At 30.7% G+C, this 23485-nt stretch overlaps 1 protein-coding gene across 1 annotated transcript in view; it reads left to right on the top strand.

The window, feature by feature from the left end:
• Positions 1-22825, top strand: part of LOC137029347 (WD repeat-containing protein 70) — an 88855-nt gene extending 66030 nt beyond the window's left edge. The window contains exons 13-18 of the mRNA XM_067398941.1: positions 104-242; positions 9892-9992; positions 10945-11024; positions 13298-13414; positions 16104-16266; positions 22549-22825. Coding sequence (XP_067255042.1) covers positions 104-242; positions 9892-9992; positions 10945-11024; positions 13298-13414; positions 16104-16266; positions 22549-22639 — 691 coding nt within the window. The 3' untranslated portion in view covers positions 22640-22825. The remainder of the gene's footprint in view (positions 1-103; positions 243-9891; positions 9993-10944; positions 11025-13297; positions 13415-16103; positions 16267-22548) is intronic.
• Positions 22826-23485: the final 660 nt, after the last annotated feature.

The raw sequence follows: 23485 nt of genomic DNA on the forward strand, positions 1-23485 counted from the left end.
ATTAAAATGATTTTGAATAGTTTTAGTTCTTCATGAACACGCTGCTGATTATGAAGTGTGTTTTAAGGCGTTATGAACGTAAAGTGACTGTGATTTCCATCAGGACGGACTGCTGCTTCAGCCCTGATGATAAACTGCTGGTGACGGGAACATCCGTCAGGAAGGACGAAGGCAACGGGAAGCTGCTGTTCTTTGAGCGTCAGTCTCTTCAGAAGGTCTATGAGATTGAAGTGGCCGATACGGTAGGTTATACTGTAGTGCTGAGTCTTTACTAATAATGTCTGCAGTGAATTATGGGACAGCTGACTGATGTGAGGCCCGTCACACAAACACAAGTCAAACTCCTGCGTCGCTCACAATTACTTCATTTAATATATATTTTATTTAAACATTACCCTGATAGATAGGTATTTCATTACTGCAAGTAATATATTATAATTGTAAATTGTTTTTATACATTTATTTCATATACATTATTATTATTATTATCATTACTGTTATACTATTATTTCATTATTGCAGATGAATATTATATATTTTTATTATTATTTTATATATAATATTATTCTATCAATGTATATTTCAATTAGCTTTTATTTTTATAATTTTTTAAAATATTTTCAGCATGTTTTAGTAAATTTGTGATGTGCTTTTTTCATTTTTATATTTTTTCTATTCAGCTTTTTTTTACAGTTATTTAATATATATTATTTTTTATTGCAAATTAACATTTTATATATATATATATATATATATATATATAATATTTTTTATTTTAATTATTTTATATTTTATATATAGTTACTATTATGCTATTAATTTATATTTTGAATTAGCTTTTATTTGTAAATTTTTTTTTGTTTTCGGCATGTTTTAGTAATATTGTGATGTGCTTTTTCATTTTTATTAGCTTTTTTTCTGTTTAGCTTTGATTTATTTTATGTATATTTTATATTTAAGTTTTTTTATTACATATTAACATAATTTGTAATTTACGGAAGAGGGTTAGGGCCAAGTCATTAAATTACGAGAAAAAAATCATTAAATTATGACTTTTTTCTCATAATTTAATGACTTTATTCTCAACATTTTATCTTGACTTTTTTTCTCGAAATTTAACAACTTTAATCTCAAGATGGTTTTAGTTTTTTATTATTGCTTGGCCCTAACCCTCTTCCGTAGTAATTTAATGATTTATTATTATTATTATTTTCATTATTGCAGATTTTATTTTAGCTTTATTAATATTTGTATTTAAATTTTATATATATATATATATATATATATATATATATATATATATATATATATGTTTATTATTATTATTATTTCTGTTATCATTATAATAATATAATAATATTATTTCTATTATTATTTCATTATTGCAGATTTTATTTTAGCTTTATTAATATTTGTATTTAAATTTTATATATATATATATATATATATATATATATATATATATATATATATATGTTTATTATTATTATTATTTCTATTATAATTATAATAATATAATAATATTATTTCTATTATTATTTCATTATTGCAGATGAATATATTAAACTTTTTATTTTAAACATAATTATTTTTATTATTATCTGCTATATTTATTATTTGATTTGATTTCCAGATGTGCCGGCAGCTCTGCTCATTTACTTTTTACAGTATCCAGAGAAAGCTCTCTAATTATGGGAACACTGTCTGGAAAATAACTCGTTAAACATTGTGCCGTCAGGTTACCAGTGCAACTGCGGGCAGGAAACTTAACTTTCCGCCTGTTTGTCCCTTTGGAAGTGAAGGGAACGCTGTCTTCCTCCATCCATTTGCTGGAATAACACGCTCTTGAGAGGCTCATCTGGAGCGAGTGAAAGCTCTCTGAGTGACGGCTCAAAGCTCCCGCGGCCGTCCGGGATGGAATGTGCTGCTGAGTGTCTTTCTCAGTCCCAGCGCTCCGCATCGCTCCGTCTCTAGTCATAACAGTGAGAGGCTAATGGTCTCCACCCCAGTGTGTTTCATGACAGGATGGCATAAAGCAGATGTTGACGTCTCTCACAGCAGAAGAGCTCATGATTGTGTGTGTGATGTTTTCCAAACCCTTCCTCTGATTAATGCTACTGCTGATACTCTGGGCTAAAAGAAAAATTACATTTTGAAAATTTAATATTATTATTATTATTATTATTTCATTATTATGTCATCCGTTTTTAGAGTTTGGCATCCATCTTCCTTGAAAAGAGAAACGTGATGCTGTTCACACACTGCCTCATTTAGAGCTTTAAAGAAGAATAACATCATCTGACATGAGGATATTTCATTATTACAAATAAATATATTAAATTATTTTACAATTTTATATATATATATATATATACACTGTCAAACCAAAATGTATTCAGACACCTTGAACATTTCATCCATTATTACAGTTTATTCACAGTCACAGTTTATCAGAAAACATTAATCTTAATTATGTCAGATTACACTTAAGCAAAACATGGTCAGGTCAAAGTGTCTGAATCACTTTTGCTTCCAAATTTTTATTCTTTTTACTGTATGAAGAATTTTTGGGTATAATATTTCAGTTTACTTTATTTAGTGTCCTGCACCCACTAGTAAAAATATATCAAAAATGTGTGTGTGCATATATATATATATATATATATATATATATATATATATATATATATATATATATATATATATATATATATTTATTTATTTAATATATATTTTATATATATTAACCTGATATATATTATATTATATTATATTATATTATATTATATTATATTATATTATATTATATTATATTATATTATATTATATTATATTATATATTAAATACATTTATGTACAAATTATTATTATTATTATTACAAATATATTATTATACGGAAGAGGATTAGGGCCAAGCAATAATAAAAAATTAAAACCATCTCGAGATTAAAGTTGTTAAATTTCGAGAAAAAAAGTTTAAATAAAATGTTGAGAATAAAATCGTTAAATTACAAGAACAAATTCGTTAAATTTCGAGAAAAAATCGTTAAATTTCGAGAGAAAAGTCGAGATAAAATGTTGAGAATAAAATCGTTAAATTACGAGAACAAATTCGTTAAATTTCGAGAAAAAATCGTTAAATTTCAAGAAAAAAAGTCGTAATTTAATGAGTTTATTCTCAACATTTTATTTTGACTTTTTTTCTCGAAATTTAACGACTTTTTTCTCGTAATTTAATGACTTTATTCTCAACATTTTATCTCGACTTTTTTCTTGAAATTTAATGACATTTTCCTCGTAATTTAATGAGTTTATTCTCAACATTTTATTTCGAGGAAAATGTCATTAAATTTCAAGAAAAAAGTCGAGATAAAATGTTGAGAATAAAGTCATTAAATTACGAGAAAAAAGTCGTTAAATTACGAGAACAAATTTGTTAAATTATGAGGAAAAAACTCGCTAAATTTCGAGAAAAAAGTCAAGATAAAATGTTGAGAATAAAGTCATTAAATTATGAGAAAAAAGTCGTTAAATTACGAGAACAAATTCGTTAAATTATGAGAAAAAACTCGTTAAATTTCGAGAAAAAAGTCGAGATAAAATGTTGAGAATAGTCATTAAATTACGAGAAAAAAGTCATTAAATTACGAGAACAAATTCGTTAAATTATGAGAAAAACTCGCTAAATTACGAGAAAAAAGTCGAGATAAAATGTTGAGAATAAAGTCATTAAATTACGAGAAAAAAGTTGTTAAATTACGAGAACAAATTCGTTAAATTATGAGAAAAAACTGAGAATATAGAAATTTTGAGAATAAAGTCATAATTTAATGAGTTTATTCTCAACATTTTATCTCGACTTTTTTCTCGAAATTTAACAAGTTTTTTCTCGAAATTCAACAACTTTAATCTCGAGATGGTTTTATTTTTTTTATTATTGCTTGGCCCTAACCCTCTTCCGTATTATTATAATAAATAATGACCGCAAATTACTATATTATCATTTGTATTTTATTTATTTTTATGTATTATATATTTTATTATTTCATTATTATTTCATTTTTACAGATAAATATATTGCAATTTATATTTTGATGATTTATTACATATATTTTTATTTTATATATAATTTCTCCTTTTTCCTCCTCTTCTTCTTCCTCTTCTTTTTCTTTTCCTCTTCTTCATCATCTTCTTCATCATCTTCTTCAGACATATTGTAATTATTTTTTATAACAGTTTATAGATATTGTTTTTGCTTTTACTTATCGTATTTTTATATTTTATTTGATTTTATTTAATTTTTTTACTACTAAAAAAATCTACATTAATTTTATTTAGTTTGTTTGCAGTTTGCAGGTATGAATGAAATATTTTATCCTAAAATGAAAAGTATGGCATCATTTACTCACCTTTTTGCCATATTAACTGTTTATATGATACATAATAATTAAGTGAGACATTAGGCAGTGTGTGAAAGCTACTCTTTTCCATACGAGGACAGCGAACACTGTTTTATTCTGCCAAACTCCAAAAATATCCCCATCACTTGTTTCCGGCGTCAATGTTCGGCTCTCGTTGGGTGTAAATACCTCCGGACCGTCCAGAGGACTGCAGTTATTTATAGCTGACCTGACGAGTGAGCTATTTACGGTGTTTATCTCCACAAGACGACTGAAGAATTTAAGTGCTGTCTTTATGAAGTGGTGCACCAGGCTGTCCTGTGACGGGCAGAGCCACCAATCATGCGAGTGTAAACACTGGACGTAACCCCGGCACGGGGTCGCGCTCTGGACCGGAGAGAGTAAATACTCCAGGGGTGGTTCTCGGCTTCGCTGACTTTTTCACAAGGTGCAAAAACCAGGTGAGACATCTGTGTCCTCCGGGAAGCCTGTTGGTCCGTCTGCGTCGGACGGGTGGAATGCGGCTCGATGCCCGAAAACTAAAACAGAACCAGCGCTGCTCACATTTAAGTGATACAGTGTTTATTTAAGTGTGCTGCAGCGTCTTTTTGTAGTGGTGCTGTTTTTTGCAGGCTTCTGGACTTGCACAGACAGAACTACAACATAAACTTTGAGCTTTGAGCAGGTTAATGTTAATGTTAGGACAGACTCCAGGTCTAACACCTCCTGCCTCCACAGGTGTGTTTCTGAGGTCAAACACTATTTCACTGCACGTCTTTTCAGTGTTGTGCACCTGAGTCGGAAAACCCCTTTTACTCCAACACACCGAATCGAACTGTGAAAGCATTCGAAAGCACTTGTGTGTCTCCTGTCACATGCTCATGCTGTCAGTAAACTGCTTGTTGTGTTTGGGAAAGATGGAAGATTGAATAAGATGCCATAACAGCAGTAAATGTGCTGAAGAAAAACCTGATTCACTAATAATTCATCATTAATATTACATACACTTCATATACATTATATTTTATATATCTTATTTATTTATTATTATTAATATTATTAATGTTAATAGAAGTATTTATTTTATACAGTGTATGTATATATATATAATGCATGTGATTTATAATAATTTCATTATTGCAAATTAAAATATTAGACTTTATTTTATGTATATAATGAATTTTATATCTAATTTATTATTTTGTTATTATATTGTACTATTATTACTTAATAATTAATTAATACTAATATTATTATTATAAAATAATAAATTAATATATTATAACTTACTTTAGTTATGTATATTATGCATTATATCAAATGTATTATTAAATTTAATTTATTTTATTTAAAATATATGTAACTTATTTGTATTAGTATTTATTTTTGCAAATTTATATATTCAAAATTTTTATTTTAATTATGTGTTTTATGTATATTATGTATTATATATAATTCATTTTTATTATTATTAATTCATTATTTCAAATGAATATATTAACGTTTTTAATTTAATTATTTATTTTGTATTTGATTTATTATTATTATTATTTCATATATGGTACTATTATTATTTAATTAACAATTAAATATCAATATTATTATTATTATTATAAAATAATAAATTAATATATTAATATATAACTTTGTTATTTATGTATATAATGCATTTTATCTAATTTATTATTATAAATTTTTTTGTGATTATGTAACATTACTGTTAATATTATTTTATTATAGCAAATTAATAATTGCAATTGCAATCTTTAATTATTAATTTTATGTATATTATGTATTATCTAATTAATTATTATTATTATTATTATTATTATTATTATTATTATTGTTATTATTAATTCATTATTTCAATTTAATTATATATATATATATATATATATATATATATATATATATATATATATATATATATATATATATATATATATATATATATATATATATGGGTGTCATATTTGCTCCACTTTGGCACATGCTCCTCTCCTGTAAACAGCTTGTTTTGCTTACAAAAGATGGAAGATTGAATAAGTTGTTGAAATGCCACTTCAGTCTTTGCCATAACCGCAGTAAATGTGCTGAAGAAAAACCTGATTCACTCACATCACCATTATTATCATTCCTCTCCATGCTAGCAGAAACATTTGAGCTGCATGTAAATACTTTGCACATGAAGGACTCTGGAGGCAAACAGGACAGCGGTGGGAGCCGTAGATGCATGTTTGGGCTGATATATATATAGCTATTTTCAGCCTTTCTGAAACTGAATTCCCCTGTGCTGCTTTTCCTGGTTGTTTGCTGTTCTTATCCAGGGTCTCTGTGTGGCATGATTGCAAGTAATTATTGGCGAGCATACCTGTGGACAGCATGACCGCCGTATGCCGTGATCCGCAAATATACAGATGTGCTCGATCTAAAGCCTCCACGCACATGATATCTGCAAGATTACGTCTGTATTCCGGCAAAAAAAGGCTCAGCTGGAAGCACATTTCAGATCCACGGCCAGATCTTTTCTAAATAATCAATTACTCGGCCACATGCCCACGGAGACGGATTAACCCCGTATATCCCGTTAAGTCAATAAGGGCCGTAGAGACCCCTGCTACGGGACGGGGGGAGGGTCTAAAGCCGTATTCTAGGTCAGGCAGGCTTAACTGAGTCCGGCTGGTGGATTGCAGGCAGAAAGGAAGCCCGGCGCGGGTTTGGAGCCGAACAGCTGGAGGCTAAGCAGATTTCACCCAAATGCCTCCGCAGGACTTTCCTGATCTGCACAGATTTGTTCGGAAAGAGAACTTTCTTGGACACGGTATATTAGATATTCAGAGGTGGCCTTTGCAATTCGGAGGCCTGTTTCAAACAAACAGTTGGAGCCTCCCTCGGAAAAAAATGTACAATCACGACCATAAACAAAATCAACCTTCAATCTTCGTCACTCTCTCAGCCCCTCAAGGAGCACCTCGGACAGCGTAATGACCAGAGCAAAGAAATAAAAATTAGATAACGGGGATTAGAAGTGATTTTATGCAATATGAACTAGATGAGTAGGGTTCGTTGGGACAAACTTTGATGTTGGCTTGACGAAGCTGTACGAAAGTTTGAAAGTTTTATAAGCTTTAAATTTAGTGAAGTGGAAGTGAAATGAAACACATGAACACATTGTTAGCACGAATTAGCATGTCTTAACATGAATTAGCATGTTTTAACACGCTTGCTAACATGAAATAGAATGTTGCTAGCATTAATTAACATATTGATATCATGTTTTAGCACATTGCTAGCATGAGTTAGCATTTTGTAACATGATTTCTCATGTTACTAGCATGTTTTAGCACACATTGTTAGCATGAATTAGCATGTTGTTAACATAAATTGGCATGTTAGCATTTTACCATTATTTAACATGTTGTTAGCTTTTTTATCGCATTGCTAAAAGGATTTGGCATTTTGCTAGCACATTGTTAGCATAAATTAGCATTTCTTGCTAGCATGTTTTAACATGCTGCTAACACGAATTAGCATAATGTTAGCATGAATCAACATGCCTTAACACATTGTTAGCACAAATTAGCATGTTTTCTTAGCATATTTTAACAGGTTGTTAGCATTAATTAACATGTGTTGCTAACATGAATTAGCATGTTTTAACATATTTTAACATATAAACTAGCATGTTGCTTACATGTTTTAGCGTGCTGCTAACATGAATTAGCATAATGATAGCATGAATTAACATGTTTTAACACATTTTTAACACAAATTAGCATGTTTTGCTGACATGTTCCAACACGTTGCTAGCATGTTTTAACACATTGCTAGGGCTGTCGCGATAACCGTAATATCGTAATACCGCGCTATTTATGAGCCAACCGCAGAGGAGTGCAAATACCATAGCAACCGTGATATTTGCATGTTTTTTATTTTTTTTAAAGGTATGTCCTTCTCGTTTTACACTTCATGCTTGTGTACTAAATATTAAATAAGTTAATAATGATAGCATAATGTGTACCATGGTAATTTGTACAAAGGCTCTGTAGATTTGCATTAAACAAGCCTAAACAGACATTGAATGTGAGAGAGATCGACTGAGCGCGTGCGATTTACCTGCGTCTGTCCTTCAGGCCGAGACATATATTCGTGAAAAAAGGTTGTCATGTCCAAGGATAGAAATCTCTCCCTTAGCATCGACACATTACTGGTCAGCTGAGCCTTATAAAGTGGCGCTCAACGTTAAAATGATTTCAACAGCTTGTTTCATTACATTGCTCTTTAAATGAATCCGCGTTTTTGAACGTGCAGTTGAATGAAAGGTTTAAAGACTCAAAGACAGTCCCTTGCCGCCACCTTGTGGCGCAACAATGTAACTACAATGACTGACAGCCTGTCTGGAACACGCAAAGATAAGTAGTTTTGCTTATACTCGTAAAATATCAGCAGAAACTCTCTCGTTTAATCAGATTTGAGGATCAGAACTAACTATTATACATATAATAATAGCCCTAAGATCTTACTGTCAGGTTTATGTTCTGTTATGTAGACCCTTATTTTGACATTCTCTTCTGTTACTTACTTCCTGTTTCAACACTCTATTTAGTTTCGTTATTGAATATGACCATGTTACACAGATTTTTTTATATATATATATATATATATATATATATATATGTGTATATATATATATGTATATATGTATATATGTGTATGTGTACCTTAACCGCGACAGCCCTACACATTGCTAGCATTAATTAACATGTTTCAGCACATTGCTTGCAGTTTTATGAAATTGTGTGTTTTGATTCCTTTATTATGCGGGTCAGCATTGTACTGATCTTTATTCCTCTTGGATTAAAAATAAATGTTTTTTTTTATTAATGCTGTGGTCATTGCACATTCTGAGTTCATTCTCACCCGTGAACCGGCTGTGTTTCATGTTCATTCAATTTCTGCTGTTTTTGCTCTTCCTGCTCTGCATCACCCTACAGCCCCTCCAGGGTATCGACCCCTCATTGCTGCCTGCAGCTATATTCATTATTTTTATTAATCTGACATATTTGTTTATTTTTTGGGGGGTTGGCATTTCTCCTGTCACAAGTAAGATCGTAACAGGCTTTTTTGGTGTTTTTTAACTTTAATGGCGTCTCGGTCACTATTGAACTGTCATTGTATAGAAATGTGCAGCATGAAGCCTGTGATTCCAGGTATTCATGAGTCTGTTCCTCCGTCTCACACACACAAACACACTGTCACACATGCCCACAAATCCTCACACATGCCCCTGGCAGCGGCTCGTTTGTCACAGACTGTCTCTGAGATCCAGGCCTCTTCCCGACCGCCAAATATAGTCAACTGGAGATGAGCTGGATGGCCAGAGATATCAGACGTCACCCTCACACAGACTTCAGTTTATGTTTGCTTCCTGTTCAAATAATGAATTCTCAGTCTGTATTTCCTCTTGTTCTCTCATCTCGTGTTGTTTCAGAGTGTCGTCCGCTGTCTTTGGCATCCCAAGCTGAATCAGATCATGGTTGGAACGGGGAACGGCCTGGCGAAGGTCTACTACGACCCAGTCAAGAGTCAGAGGTGCAGTTGGTTTGGGTGTCCGTCTCCGTCACACTTCAAACTTTTCCCAGTTTTTCCGCCCGTGTTTGTCCACTAACGATTCCAGCCAGATTTGGACTGATTGAACCGACTGATTAGAGCGAGGAAACTCAACGAAATGACTCATTCGGTGTCGTTCATGACTCCATTAGTGTCGTCTGAGGGCAAAATCAATTGTCTGCACACTTAGAACAAAGTCACGTCCTGTTGAAACAAAGCGCTTTTGTTTTCAAACCTTTTTATTAACAAAAAACTTTGAGTGGTAATATATTAAAATAATGAATTATTTATTTATTTATTTAATAATAAATAAATTCTATAATTAAATTTTACATTAGTTCACAATTGTTTTTATTCTATTTTTTTTACTCACAAATAGCAATTTCTACCTGATATGGTATTTTAGAACTTGACATAAAATAATATTTATATTTAAACTTTTTTATTTACAAAAGTTGAGTGGTAATAATTTATATAATAATAAATAAATTCTGTAATTAATAAAATAAAATTACTTTTACTTACAAATAGCTATTTTAATTTTTTTTTAGAGCTTGATATAACTAGAATATTTATATTTATTATAGAACTTTCTGTGACTTTTTAAGATGTTTAATCATTTCCATATTTCCAGGTCAAGAAATAAAACATTTTTAAATTTTTAAAAATATTTTAAAGTTTTTCAAGACTTTGAGAATTCTATACAATTATATAATTTTGTTTATTTATTTATGTCCACTTTTTTCAATACAGCATGTTTGCATGACATTTGCGTGATATTTATGAATCTTAAATTATATATATATATAATCAGTTTATATCTTGATTTGTAGTTGCTGACGTTTATTTTAAAGCATGTTATTTTAAACTGATTTTAAGCCATCTTTCTTGCAAGTGTTTTAGAAGCTAATATCCTGTTTTCCGTGTTCTTCAGAGGGGCCATGTTGTGTGTGGTGAAGAGCAAGAGGAAGGAGAAACACGCCGAGACGCTGACACAAGATTACATCATCACCCGTGAGTATATGACGCTGCACCTGTAAACGCGCTCAAATACATTTGCATATATTGTCATATATGTGTCAGAGCTGTGTGCTTTGATGCTTTGCTGCTCAATTGGGCCGTCTTCCACATCACTTCCTGTCCTCTGCTGTCAATATGTGCAAAAAAGCATAACAATCCAAAATTCTGGATAGTTGAAATAAACAGGAAGTTTTAGGATTTTGAGAAAACAAATGTTTTCTGCACTATTTTGTACAGAATGTGACTAATCAGACATACACTGATCATATATATAATTAATATTTTTATTCAGCAATGATGCATTAAAACTGATCAAAAGTGACAGTAAAGACATTTATTTTAATGTTAATGTTACAGAAGATATCTGCTGAAAATAAATGCATTCTATTCATCAAAGAATCCTGAAAAACAAAATGTATGAGTTTCCATACACATCTGAAGCAGTTTTCAACATTGATAATAATCAGAAATCTTTCTTGAGCAGAAAATCAGAATATTGTTTTGTTCATGTAGCTCCATCTTAGAAATTACTATAAAAATAATTATTGCAAATATATTTTTTATAAATATAATTATAAATATTATAATTTTTATTTTAATTATTTATTATATATATATATATATATATATATATAATTATATTTTGCATATATTTATAATAATATTATTATTATTGTAGTGCTATTAGTAACACAAAAATATTTTGCTGATATAATTTTGCTGATATAATTAGTAATGGCAAATTTAGTTAAATTAGAAAAAATGCTAAAATTTAATAATTTTCTATATTTTATATGTATTATATTTTCATATATATATATATATATATATATATATATATATATATATATATATATATATATATATATATATATATATATATATATATATATATATATATATATATATATATATATATATATATATGCAGCTATGGAAAAAATGAAGAGACCACTCCAAGTTCAGAAATCAATGTTAAGTGGTCTCTTATTTTTTTCCATAGCTGTATATATATATATAATTTTTTTTTCCATTGTACTGCTATTATTAACAAAAAATAATTTATCTGATATAATTATAATATTAGTTATAATTAGAAAACCAATTAGATATAATTACAATATAATTAGAAAAAAAACTCAATTTCAGTCTTCAATTTAATAATTATTATTAATGTTTAATTATTGCCAATATATTATAATTATTTTTATATATATATATATATATATATATATATATATATATATATATATATATATATATATATATATATATATATATATGTATGTATATATATATGTGTGTGTGAATTATTATCATTATTATTTTTTATTAATATTCAAATATAATATCATTTTTTATTTTAATTGTTGATATATATAATTTATTGTTGTTATTATAATTGTTATTATTGTACTGCTGTTAGTAAAGCAAAAATCATTCAGCTTATATAATTAATAATGATAGATTTAGTATTAAATAAGAAAAAAAAGGTAAATGTCCAGCATTGCTGTCAGATGTTTGGACGCTGCTGTATGTACACAGACACACTCGCATTAGCGGTGGATGATAATATTGCCCTGTCCTGCCCTGAGAGGTGCCATCCTACATCCAGTCCTGCCTCAGACCCATTAAGCAGGCTGTGTAGTGTGTGTGTGTGTGTGTGTGTGTGTGTGTTTGCACGGAGTGAGTGCTTTCCATCGGATTGCCCCGCGCCGAGGCTCACCCGAGGGGCACGATGCCATTAGCGCGCGACACTCCAGCAGCCACGCGTGTGCCACGAGAGCGTCACTCACGGCAGCGCGTGATCAACACCGTGAACTTACAGACCCTTCAAAACTCACATGACAGTGCCGTACTACTCAGGAAATAGCGATGGAAAATTTGAGGTGACATGAAACAGGATGATGGACCATTGAGGTAAAAAACGGACATGTGTCACCGGTAACCTTTTTGCTTAATGTAGCGTGTGGAGTCCTGAATGGAAAATCGCTCCATCTTTCCTACGTCTCCCTGTGACCCTGGAGTAAAACACACACACACACACACACACGACCATCACAAACACACATCCAGCCATTTATTTTGGTTGTGTTTGGCAAGCTGTGAAATGTGGGCGACTTAATCAAAAGTAAATAAAGCATAGTGCTGCTATGGCGCGTCTGAAGAGCGTAGTATTCCCATAGTACTCCTGAGTTCAGTGTGCTGTAGCTGGTGTTGTTCATGTCCAATGACTGTGTCATGTGATTCATGTGTGTTTCTCGCAGCTCACGCTTTGCCCATGTTTCGCGAGGCTCGTCAGCGCAGCACCAGGAAGCAGCTGGAGAAGGACCGACTCGACCCTCTCAAATCCCACAAACCTGAGCCGCCTGTCTCCGGTCCAGGTGAGGTCATCCTCCTGAAGATCAGACTCTCATGAAGAAGGTTCTGTTTGTAAAGCATTAAAGCCACTAATCCCTCTTAATGTTTTGTAATCATGCCCCATATTTTCCATGCAAAATGGTCCTGCAAATTTTTTTGACTATTAACAAAATTAACGTTCTTTAAAATTGTAACTGAAAGATAAATGATCAAATATACTTTTCTTTATTTGTTAATTTTTTTTTAATATAATTAACTATAAACCAAAATTAGAGTTAAACTATTAGCCCCTAAATCTATTCTTCAATGTAATAAATTATATATAATATTTTTAATTAAACAATTATATATAATATTATAATTATAATTATAATATATATTTATTTAATGATTATATAAATACATATATTAAACAAAAAACATTTTGCTATATTAAGTAATAATATATAAATAATACATTACTCAAAAACTATTTTACTATATATATATATATATATATATATATATATATATATATATATATATATATATATATATATATATATATATATTTTAATTATAATATATTTATTTAATCATATAAATAAATACATTACTTTTTAATATATTAAATAAAAAATTAATGCATTAATAGTACATTGTTGTTATGTGAATATGTAAAATATATTTTTAAATAAAAAATTATATATATATATATATATATATAAAACTTTTAAATTATAATATAATATAATAAAAACATTTTTTTTGCTATATTAAATAAGTCATATATATAACATTAAATTATAAATATATATATTTATTTAATAATTATTAAAATACATACATTAAAAAAACTATTTTACTATATATATATATATATATATATATATATATATATATATATATATATATATATATATATATATATATATATATATATATATATACATTTAAATTCTAATATATTTATTTAATCATTAAATAAATAAATACATGACTTTTTAATATATTAAATAAAACAATGCATTAGTACATAAAACTTAAATTATAAATATAATATATATTTATTTAATAATTATTAAAATACATACATTAAAAAAAAACTATTTTACTCTATATATACATACATAGAGTATATAAATATATATGTATATAAATACTTAATTATATAAATACATACATTAAAAAACTAATTTTTACTATATTAAATTAAAAAAACAATTAATTAATAGCACATTTATGTTTAGTCCATTGGTAGAAAAAGACAAAATCAAGTTTTAAACTGTATTTCTACATTCCAAGTTTCAGTACCAGGTTTGCAAAAAAAAGCTAAATTTATAGTAAATAGACTGAAATGAAATGGCACAGTGTCCAAATAAGCGGCACATATATTTGGCAGTTTTTAGTCGTCCAACGAGCTGCTCGAGTGAGTCTGAGTCTCAATGCCAAGATGTTCCACCAGCGCTTGAGTAAACACTCCACTAGATTACATTAAAGTCTTGGCAGAGGATCAGGTGTGGCCGTCTGCGCTCCTCCGGTCCGATTCTGCAGTACAGGATATCACAGAAACTCTCCGATCAGCAGACACCAGTTGAGCCGCCACCTCTCATGTTCAATCACAACATAAATACACTTTCCCTGCGTGTTTTGCTTATTCTGCTTTTTTCCTTGTTCAACTTTAGTGTGTAATGTTGCTGTTTGAGCATGAAAAAGGTTTCCAAAGTCAGTATCAGTGTGTCAGTTTCTGAACTCTCTGAAACGCCTCCATCTTGAGTTTTCTTCCAGGAACGAACACGACACAATCGGGGCGTCAGTTGGGTATGGCAGGGTGTGGCGGTTGACTCGTCAGGTCAATGCAAAGCAATATATTGCAGGATTAACGGAGTTATATTACTACATATAATTTGTAATTATTTAAAGAAAAAAAAAAAGTAAATTAAAGTGATCTGGTTGTTAAATGCATGTCATGCAAGCTTAACGGCACTGCAAATGTTTCTTTTTACAACGTGACAAAAAATGGACAAATTGATTTTTAATGTTATAATAGTAATTTGATAATCTCTAAAAATAAATTCAAAAGCAAAACGTGTAAAAATATATATCTGCCGCCATCTACTGGTTATAGTGGTCATTTCATGTCTTTTTTAACATTTTTAAAAGTTTTTGTTTTTCACCATGTTAGTTTTCCTACATTGTAAAACATTTAGTTTTACAAATGGAGACAATCTTTGAAAGATGAATGAAAAACGTTGTTGGTCATCGCATTAAAAATAACATTTAAATTGGCTTTTGGTAAATTGACGCCACTGGTCACAATATTCCTCATTTAGATAATTCACATGCAGAATAAAGGGGCGGGGCCTGATTGAGTTAGTTAGTAGCGTTCTGAAACTGGTGGTTATGGTAAGGGGCGGGGCATTTCCCAAACACCAATCACAACACACTGCTCCAGCTGACCAATCAGAGCACACTGTGCTTTTCAGAAGGAGGGGCTTCATAGAGACAGGAACTAAACAGAGCGTTACTGACAGACTGGGAAGAGAGGAGCTGCAACAATGGAGAATATGAGGAAAATAATCAACATTTAATTGTTTTAGAGCCCAAAAACACAATCAAGGCTTTGTAAAAGGGCATCTGTGTAAGCAAGAGCGGCCCCTGTTTTCTGCAGCTGAATGATGGATTTGTGTCTGTACTTGTTCTGCTCTGATCTTTGCTTTTGTCCTCGAGCAGGTCGGGGTGGTCGTGTGGCTGCCCACGGCGGTACGCTGTCCTCCTTCATCGTGAAAAACATCGCCCTGGACAAAACCGATGACAGCAACCCGCGAGAGGCGATCCTGCGTCATGCCAAAGAGGCCGCAGAGAACCCTTACTGGGTCGCCCCGGCCTATAAAAAGTAAGACACAGACCAGAGCGGAGAGTGTTAGCTTAAACTGACAGAAACACCAGCGCTGTTCCCAAGTGAGCTGCAGACGTCAGTGTTTCTGCACCACTGAACCTGAATCTACTGCACCAACGCAAAGAGGAGAAAATATATATAAATAAATTCCATATATATATATGAGCCATTCTATAGAATTGGTGCAAATTGATGTTCCACAACCAAAAAAGCATTTAATTATTCAAATTATTTTCTATTGAATCCCACAATAATATTTAAAATACCAGTAACCTTCATAGAAATAAAATCTTCATTTATTGGGTACTTTCAGTTGGGAGGTGTCTGTCCTGAACCCTAACCCTTTAACTTCAACTTGTGAAAATACTGAAATAAGTTTTTCGATTTTTTTCCATTGTTTTTAATAATATATTTTTTTATTTGTTTTAGTCAAACAAATATTTATTTTATGTTTAAATCATGAAGCTTTATGTTAAAAAATGTGTCCCTTATTTTCATGTCACTACCAAAACAGTGTGTGTTTTAGTTTATTAGCTGAGACTGATTTTAACACACTTCTACATTTCTGATCAGGAAGTATTCATGTGTTCCTCCCTCTCACAGCCTCTCTTTCACAGCAGATAGATCATCATTCTGAGTTAAATGTGTTCAAAAGTCTGAAAATCTGTGTGGAACTTTAAGGAACATCACTACCAAACACCTTTTTCTGCAATTAAGCAAACTTTTTTGGGTGTTATTCCATAAGATTTAGCAATTTTTCTGTTCAAAACTGTGCTAGCTAACCATGTGCTGATTAGCATCTTTGCTCTAGGCTCAAAAGTATCTAAAATTGTCATTACCGAAACAGTCACGACCGAAACGTGAAGTTTTGGTCGTGACATCGTTTTTTTTTGTGTTATTCAACAAAATTTAGTAATTTTTCTGTGCACAACTGTTCAAAAAGTCTAATAATCTGTGTGAAACTTTAAGGAACATCACTAACAAACACCTTTTTCTGCAATTAAGCAAACTTTTTTAGGTATTACTCAATAAAATGTAGTTTTTATGTGTGTTCAACTGTTCAGATCTGTGCTAGCTAACCATGTGATGATTAGCATCTTTGAGCAGCTCAAAAATATCTAAAATTGTCAACTTCACCACATGTTTTGGTAGTGACAAAAGTGAACACATAATCGTTTATTTGGGGAAAATAAACAAAATCTTAGTGTAGTTATGCAAATCATTAGTATTTTAGTATGTTTTAGTATGCAAGTTAAATTGTGTCATGTGATGTGTCACTACCAACACATTACCGTCTCTACTGAAACTGTGCAGTCACGACCGAAATATGGGATGTTTTGTCAAAAATCAAGTATATTGAATTATTAACTAAGATATTATTATAGTGTTTGGTTCAAACTAATGAATCTTTCACTGTGAAATCAGTGTGATAAATACAATAAATCTTATGAATTACACTTGAAATATTGTTAAAATTGTAATTGTTATTGATTTACATGTGAAAACTTTTTTTTTTTTTAAATAGCAAAAACTATATTTACAAGGTAGATGTAAAAAAAAATCTTAATAGATCAATGTAACCCTTCTTATTAAATAATTTATTATTGTGTTTCGGTGGAGACAAATTTGGGGAGAGGAAAAAAAAATATATTCTGGGATTGCCTTTTATTTGAAGAAAGCATGTGATGCTGCTGTATAGTTTGGCGGTGATGAGGTAACATCTCAGTATAATTACAGCAGCTGGCAGGTGCGCAGGTGACGCCGGAGCTCGAGGTGTTGCTGAAACTAGAGCAGTAGTTCAGATGACACCGGTGTGTCACACCTCACACAACAGATGCATTAATGTTTGAAGGGTTTGGAGATCTTCAGATGCGGCTCAGGTTTCACACTGAGCTCTGAAGGGTGAGGGGGACGTTTTTAACTTCACTGTCCCAAAAATAACACGCAGTGACCTCGAGAAGAATGTGAACTCTTAAAAATATCTGAATATCATTGAATTACATCACAAAATACAAAAGAAAGTGAGTGAAGAACGATAAACTACACCTTCATATATGTTTTGTGTCTAACGTAGCGACAGTCAGATGATTTTAAGTGTCCAAATATTTTTGTTTGATAAAATCAATGAATCATTCCTTATCTTGTGCCTTTTGAGTTCTCTGTAGTGTGTGGATTAACTATTATTACGTTATTATTTTCTTCATACTCCAGTGATGTGTGTGTGTGCATGAAAATATATGTAAAAATGCATTTAAATTGTAATTTTTTTTTTATTATTATATAAATTAGTGTATATATATTTTGTAAATATTTTTATGGATTTTTTGTTAGCTTAATGTTTATTGATAGAAAAAGACAATATCACCCTAGTCAAGTTTTAGATATATATTTACTTAAAATATATATTTTTATCATGGAATTATTTTTTTAATACATTTATATAAATTTATTTAATTATTAAATTGATTTAATTTATATAAGTTTAAATTTGACTAAAAACATTTTATTTATATAAAAAGTAAAAAAATAAATAAATATGTATATATATATATAATTATTATATAAACATTTGTATAGAATTTATAATATTTTTTAAACCATTTTTGTTTATTGGTAGAAAAAGACACAATTACCCAAGTCAAGTTTTAAATATATATTTACTTAAAATATATTTTTATTTAATTATTGTATAGATATGTTTATATAATATATATATTTTTTACTTTATTATTTTTTGTTTATATTTGTTTATATTTATTTTTAATGTTTATTGGTAGAAAAAGAGAAAATCACCAAATTCAAGTTAAATAATATATATATATATATATATATATATATATATATATATATATATAAATATATATATATATATATATATATATATATATATATATATATATATATATATATATATATTTGTTTGTTTTTTTACTTAAAATATATTTTGTGATTATTATATAAATGTGTGTATAATATATATATATATATACTTTTTTTATTTTATTAATTTTTGTTTATATTTGTAAATATATATTATTATTATATATTATATTATATATATACTATAATATTATATTATATATTATTTTTAATGTTTATTGGTAGAAAAAGACAAAATCACCCAAGTCAAGTTTTAAACTTGAAATCATTTCTAATCTTATGTCTTTTGGCGTCTCTGTACCGTGCGGATTATCATCAGATAAAACATTCACAGTTGCTGCCAAAAGTGCAATTTCTTTGTTATGATTTTCTTCATACTCCAGTGATGGATTACATCCTGATTTTTATTTTCTTTTTTTTTTACAAAATACTAAAATAAGATCTGAAGAATGCCAAATTGCGCTTCTTGTCATAGGAAGAGTGATTCCATGAAAGGTTTTCCAGGTTTCTGGATCTTTAATGCATGTTGTTTATGTGCAGTAAAATCATATCTATTTACACTCAGTCCGTATGTGTCGCAGTGAAGCAGGAGCGTCCTGAAATATGCTGCGCGATAAGAAGCTGTCAGGAGTTTTATCTGCTCATCTCGCTTCTGTTGGATGTTTATCTGGAGAATAACACATGGATCTGTTTTCCGTGGTGGTCCGTTCAGCAGAGCAGAATCGAGCAGACGAAACCTGTCTGCGACGGATAGCGTGACGAGATCAGAGCCGTGCGCTTTCTGAATGAACACGGATACTGTGTTACGCACCGAACGCTGAGATGCTGTGTGCTCTTTGTCACAGCAGAGGCGTAAATACAGCCTGTACCAGAATTACATGCCAAATATATTGGTTTATCTTTAATTATCAGTATCATTATGATTCAGATTCTTTTCAGATTATTTCTCAGAATTGCCCATTTTATCTCATAATTCTGACTTTTTTCCCCTCATAATTGCAACTTTATTTTTCAGAATTGCCCGTTTTTATCTCCTAATTTGAACTTTTTTCTCTCAATTGCGACTTTATTTCTTGGATTTGCCCATTTTTATCTCGTAATTCCGACTTTTTTCCACATAATTGTGACTATTTTTCAGAATTGAGAGCTTTTATCTTGTAATTTACTTTTGTCTTGCAATTGAAACTTTATTTTTCACAATTGTCCGTTTTTATTTCAGAATTCTGACCTTTTTTTGCAAGTGGGACTTTATTTCTTGGAATTGTCCATTTTTATCTCGTAATTCTGACTTTTTTTCTTGCAATTCTGACTTTTTTTCCCCTCATAATTGCAACTTTATTTTTCAGAATTGCCCATTTTTATCTCCTAATTTGAACTTTTTTCTCTCAATTGCGACTTTTTTTCTTGGATTTGCCCATTTTTATCTTGTAATTCAGATTTTTTTTTTCTTTTTTTTTTTTCCTTGCAATTCTGACTTTTTTCTCACAATTGCAAATTTATTTCTCGGATTTGCCCATTTTTATCTTGTAATTCTGACTTTTTTCCACATAATTGTGACAGCTTTTATCTTGTAATTTACTTTTGTCTTGCAATTGAAACTTTATTTTTCACAATTGTCCGTTTTTATTTCAGAATTCTGACCTTTTTTTGCAAGTGGGACTTTATTTCTTGGAATTGTCCATTTTTATCTCCTAATTTGGACTTTTTTTCTCTCAACTGCAACTTTATTTCTCATAATTGCTAGTTTTTATCTTGTAATTCTGACTTTTTTTCTTGCAATTCTGACTTTTTTTCCCCTCATAATTGCAACTTTATTTTTCAGAATTGCCCATTTTTATCTCCTAATTTGAACTTTTTTCTCTCAATTGCGACTTTTTTTCTTGGATTTGCCAGTTTTTATCTTGTAATTCTGACTTTTTCCCTCATAATTGTGACTATTTTTCAGAATTGACAGTTTTTTATCTTGTAATTGAATTAGAGCTTTATTTATATCTCGGATTTGCCAAACACAGTGAAACACAGTTACCTTTAGTATTTTTTATTCCGTGGCAGAAACGAGCTTCCATAGTTAAGTCAGTTTCAGTATTATTACAGTTAATTATAGTTAATATGGAGGAACAGGCATTCTCAAAATTTACAAACAACATACCCAATACCTTTGAATTTAAGATTGACAAACCCGTTTGAAAATGTTTTGAATATGCTTAATATAATTTATAGAATTGTTTTTAAAAGTAGATACCGCTGATCAAATTGAACCTCTTCACATTTCTCTGTTAGTCAGGTGATGTGCTGTTTTGTGTCACAGGTGTGTAACCGTATCTTCATCATTAGAAGAGCTCATCTCGTCCCTCCATTACTACAGTAATGACACGCCGACGCTAACGAACAAAGAACTAATGATCCTGTTACTCTCGTAGTGCTCGTGTCGTGCCGCTTTAAAAGCCGTCTTCAGGTGTCCGAACACACACACACTCACACACACCTGAGAAGGTGTCGTGTGAATTCAGGTCATCGCTGTAACGGCTCTCCTGTCGTCCGTCATCAGTGTTTGTCCTCTGAAATGTGCCGGTCGAATCAGAGACACGACAGATTGACCTCTCGACAACACTAACCTGGTGCATGGTTTGAGCTGTAATATCGCACACTCATGATTACATTACCAATGCATTTGGTGCCGTTTTTAATAACTAGCAGGAATACAATTTATATATATATATATGTTACACACATTATTGATATACTTGTAGTTTTTGTTAATGTTCTTTTGAATAAAATTTTACATTTTCTGTTTTAATTTAGTTTACTTTTTAGTAGTTTTGTTGTGTTTTTTGTCATTTTTATTAGTTTTAGTTTATTTAATTGTAGTTATTTTAGTACTTCAACTTGAACCAAACAAAATGTTGTTTTTATCTCCTAATTTGGACATTTTAAGTATTTTAGATGATGATTGAATTGATGCATGTGGTATTTGGTTAACATGATATCTGGATACTGATTTTTAGTAAATAATAATTGGAATTATTTAACATTTATTTGAATCTATTTAAAGTATTAATATTAGAATGCATTTTAAAGGTATGGTTTATTGCTTTAACTAGCTGAAATAAATGTTTATTTATTTATATTATGTGTGTGTGTGTGTGTGTGTGTGTGTGTGTGTGCGTGTGCATGTGAGCAGATGTTGTGTTTTAATCAGTCCGCTGTGGACGAATGAAAGTAGGGAACTAGATTAATCCCTGAGAGTCTCCCATCATCCCTCTTCGGTCTCTCTCTGCTTGTGAACGTGTGTCTCCGTCACCGGATCATGTGATCTGTTCTCATATTAGATGCTCCAGCGTCCAGCAAACGCCGTGTGTGATATTGAACATGTCTCATGATGCGTTTTTCCCTGGACAGGACGCAGCCAGAGCCGCTGTTTGCCGAGGAGGAGGAAGAGGAAGAGGAGGGTGACAAAGATCAGCCGGAATGGAAGAAACGCAAGATCTGAAGAGTGATGATGGAGTCACAAACTTTCCAAACCTTTAATTGGACTGTGGACATATCAAGTGTGTATTTGAGCGGAAGAATTTGTCATTTTTAATTGATTCAGATGATTCAATGTTGTCTGATTTATTATTTTGACAGTTTTTTCTGGTTGTATTTTTGTCTTTTAGATTCTAAATAAACACTCAGAGCCCATGTTTCTCGTACACGCTTCACAAACTCTTTTATTTGCCGGTTGAAAACCAAAAATGTGTGTGTTTTACATTCGCTCAACCTTTACTAAATAGTGTTTGGTATTTATTATTTTTTGGTCAGAGCTGAATGGAGACTCGTTCTGTGCAGACGCACGTATCGCTGTGTGAGATCACATGTTTGCGTGACGGTCTGCGGTGTAAACATGCACAACACATTCCTTTCGGTTGAATCTCAGACCCGAGCGGCGGCCCTGAACGACTCCTCGACTTCCCTGATGAGTCACTGCGCTCTAAATATTTATTTGAAAGAAATCTTTAGATGCTTGGTTTGTTATTAAAGCTCGAGCTCTTCAGGATCTCATTGTGTCTGAGAGATTCGCTTCTGTTGGGCAGAGGATCTGCAAAAGCGTATTTAGTGTGACTTCTGTTTCTGATTCTAAATTGGTTATTTTTTTGTCATTAGTGTTCATTTTTCTGTTGGTGGATATTTCACCTCAAAATCATATTTCACTCCAAAAGATTGGTCCAGCTATATATATAGATATATATATATATATATCTATATATATATCTATATATATCTATATATATGTGTGTGTCTGTGTCTGTGTCTGTGTGTGTGTGTGTGTGTATATAAAATAAATTAGTAACAAAGA

This window comes from Chanodichthys erythropterus, chromosome 10, assembly GCF_024489055.1.
Source record: "Chanodichthys erythropterus isolate Z2021 chromosome 10, ASM2448905v1, whole genome shotgun sequence".
Taxonomy (NCBI): Eukaryota; Metazoa; Chordata; class Actinopteri; order Cypriniformes; family Xenocyprididae; genus Chanodichthys; species Chanodichthys erythropterus.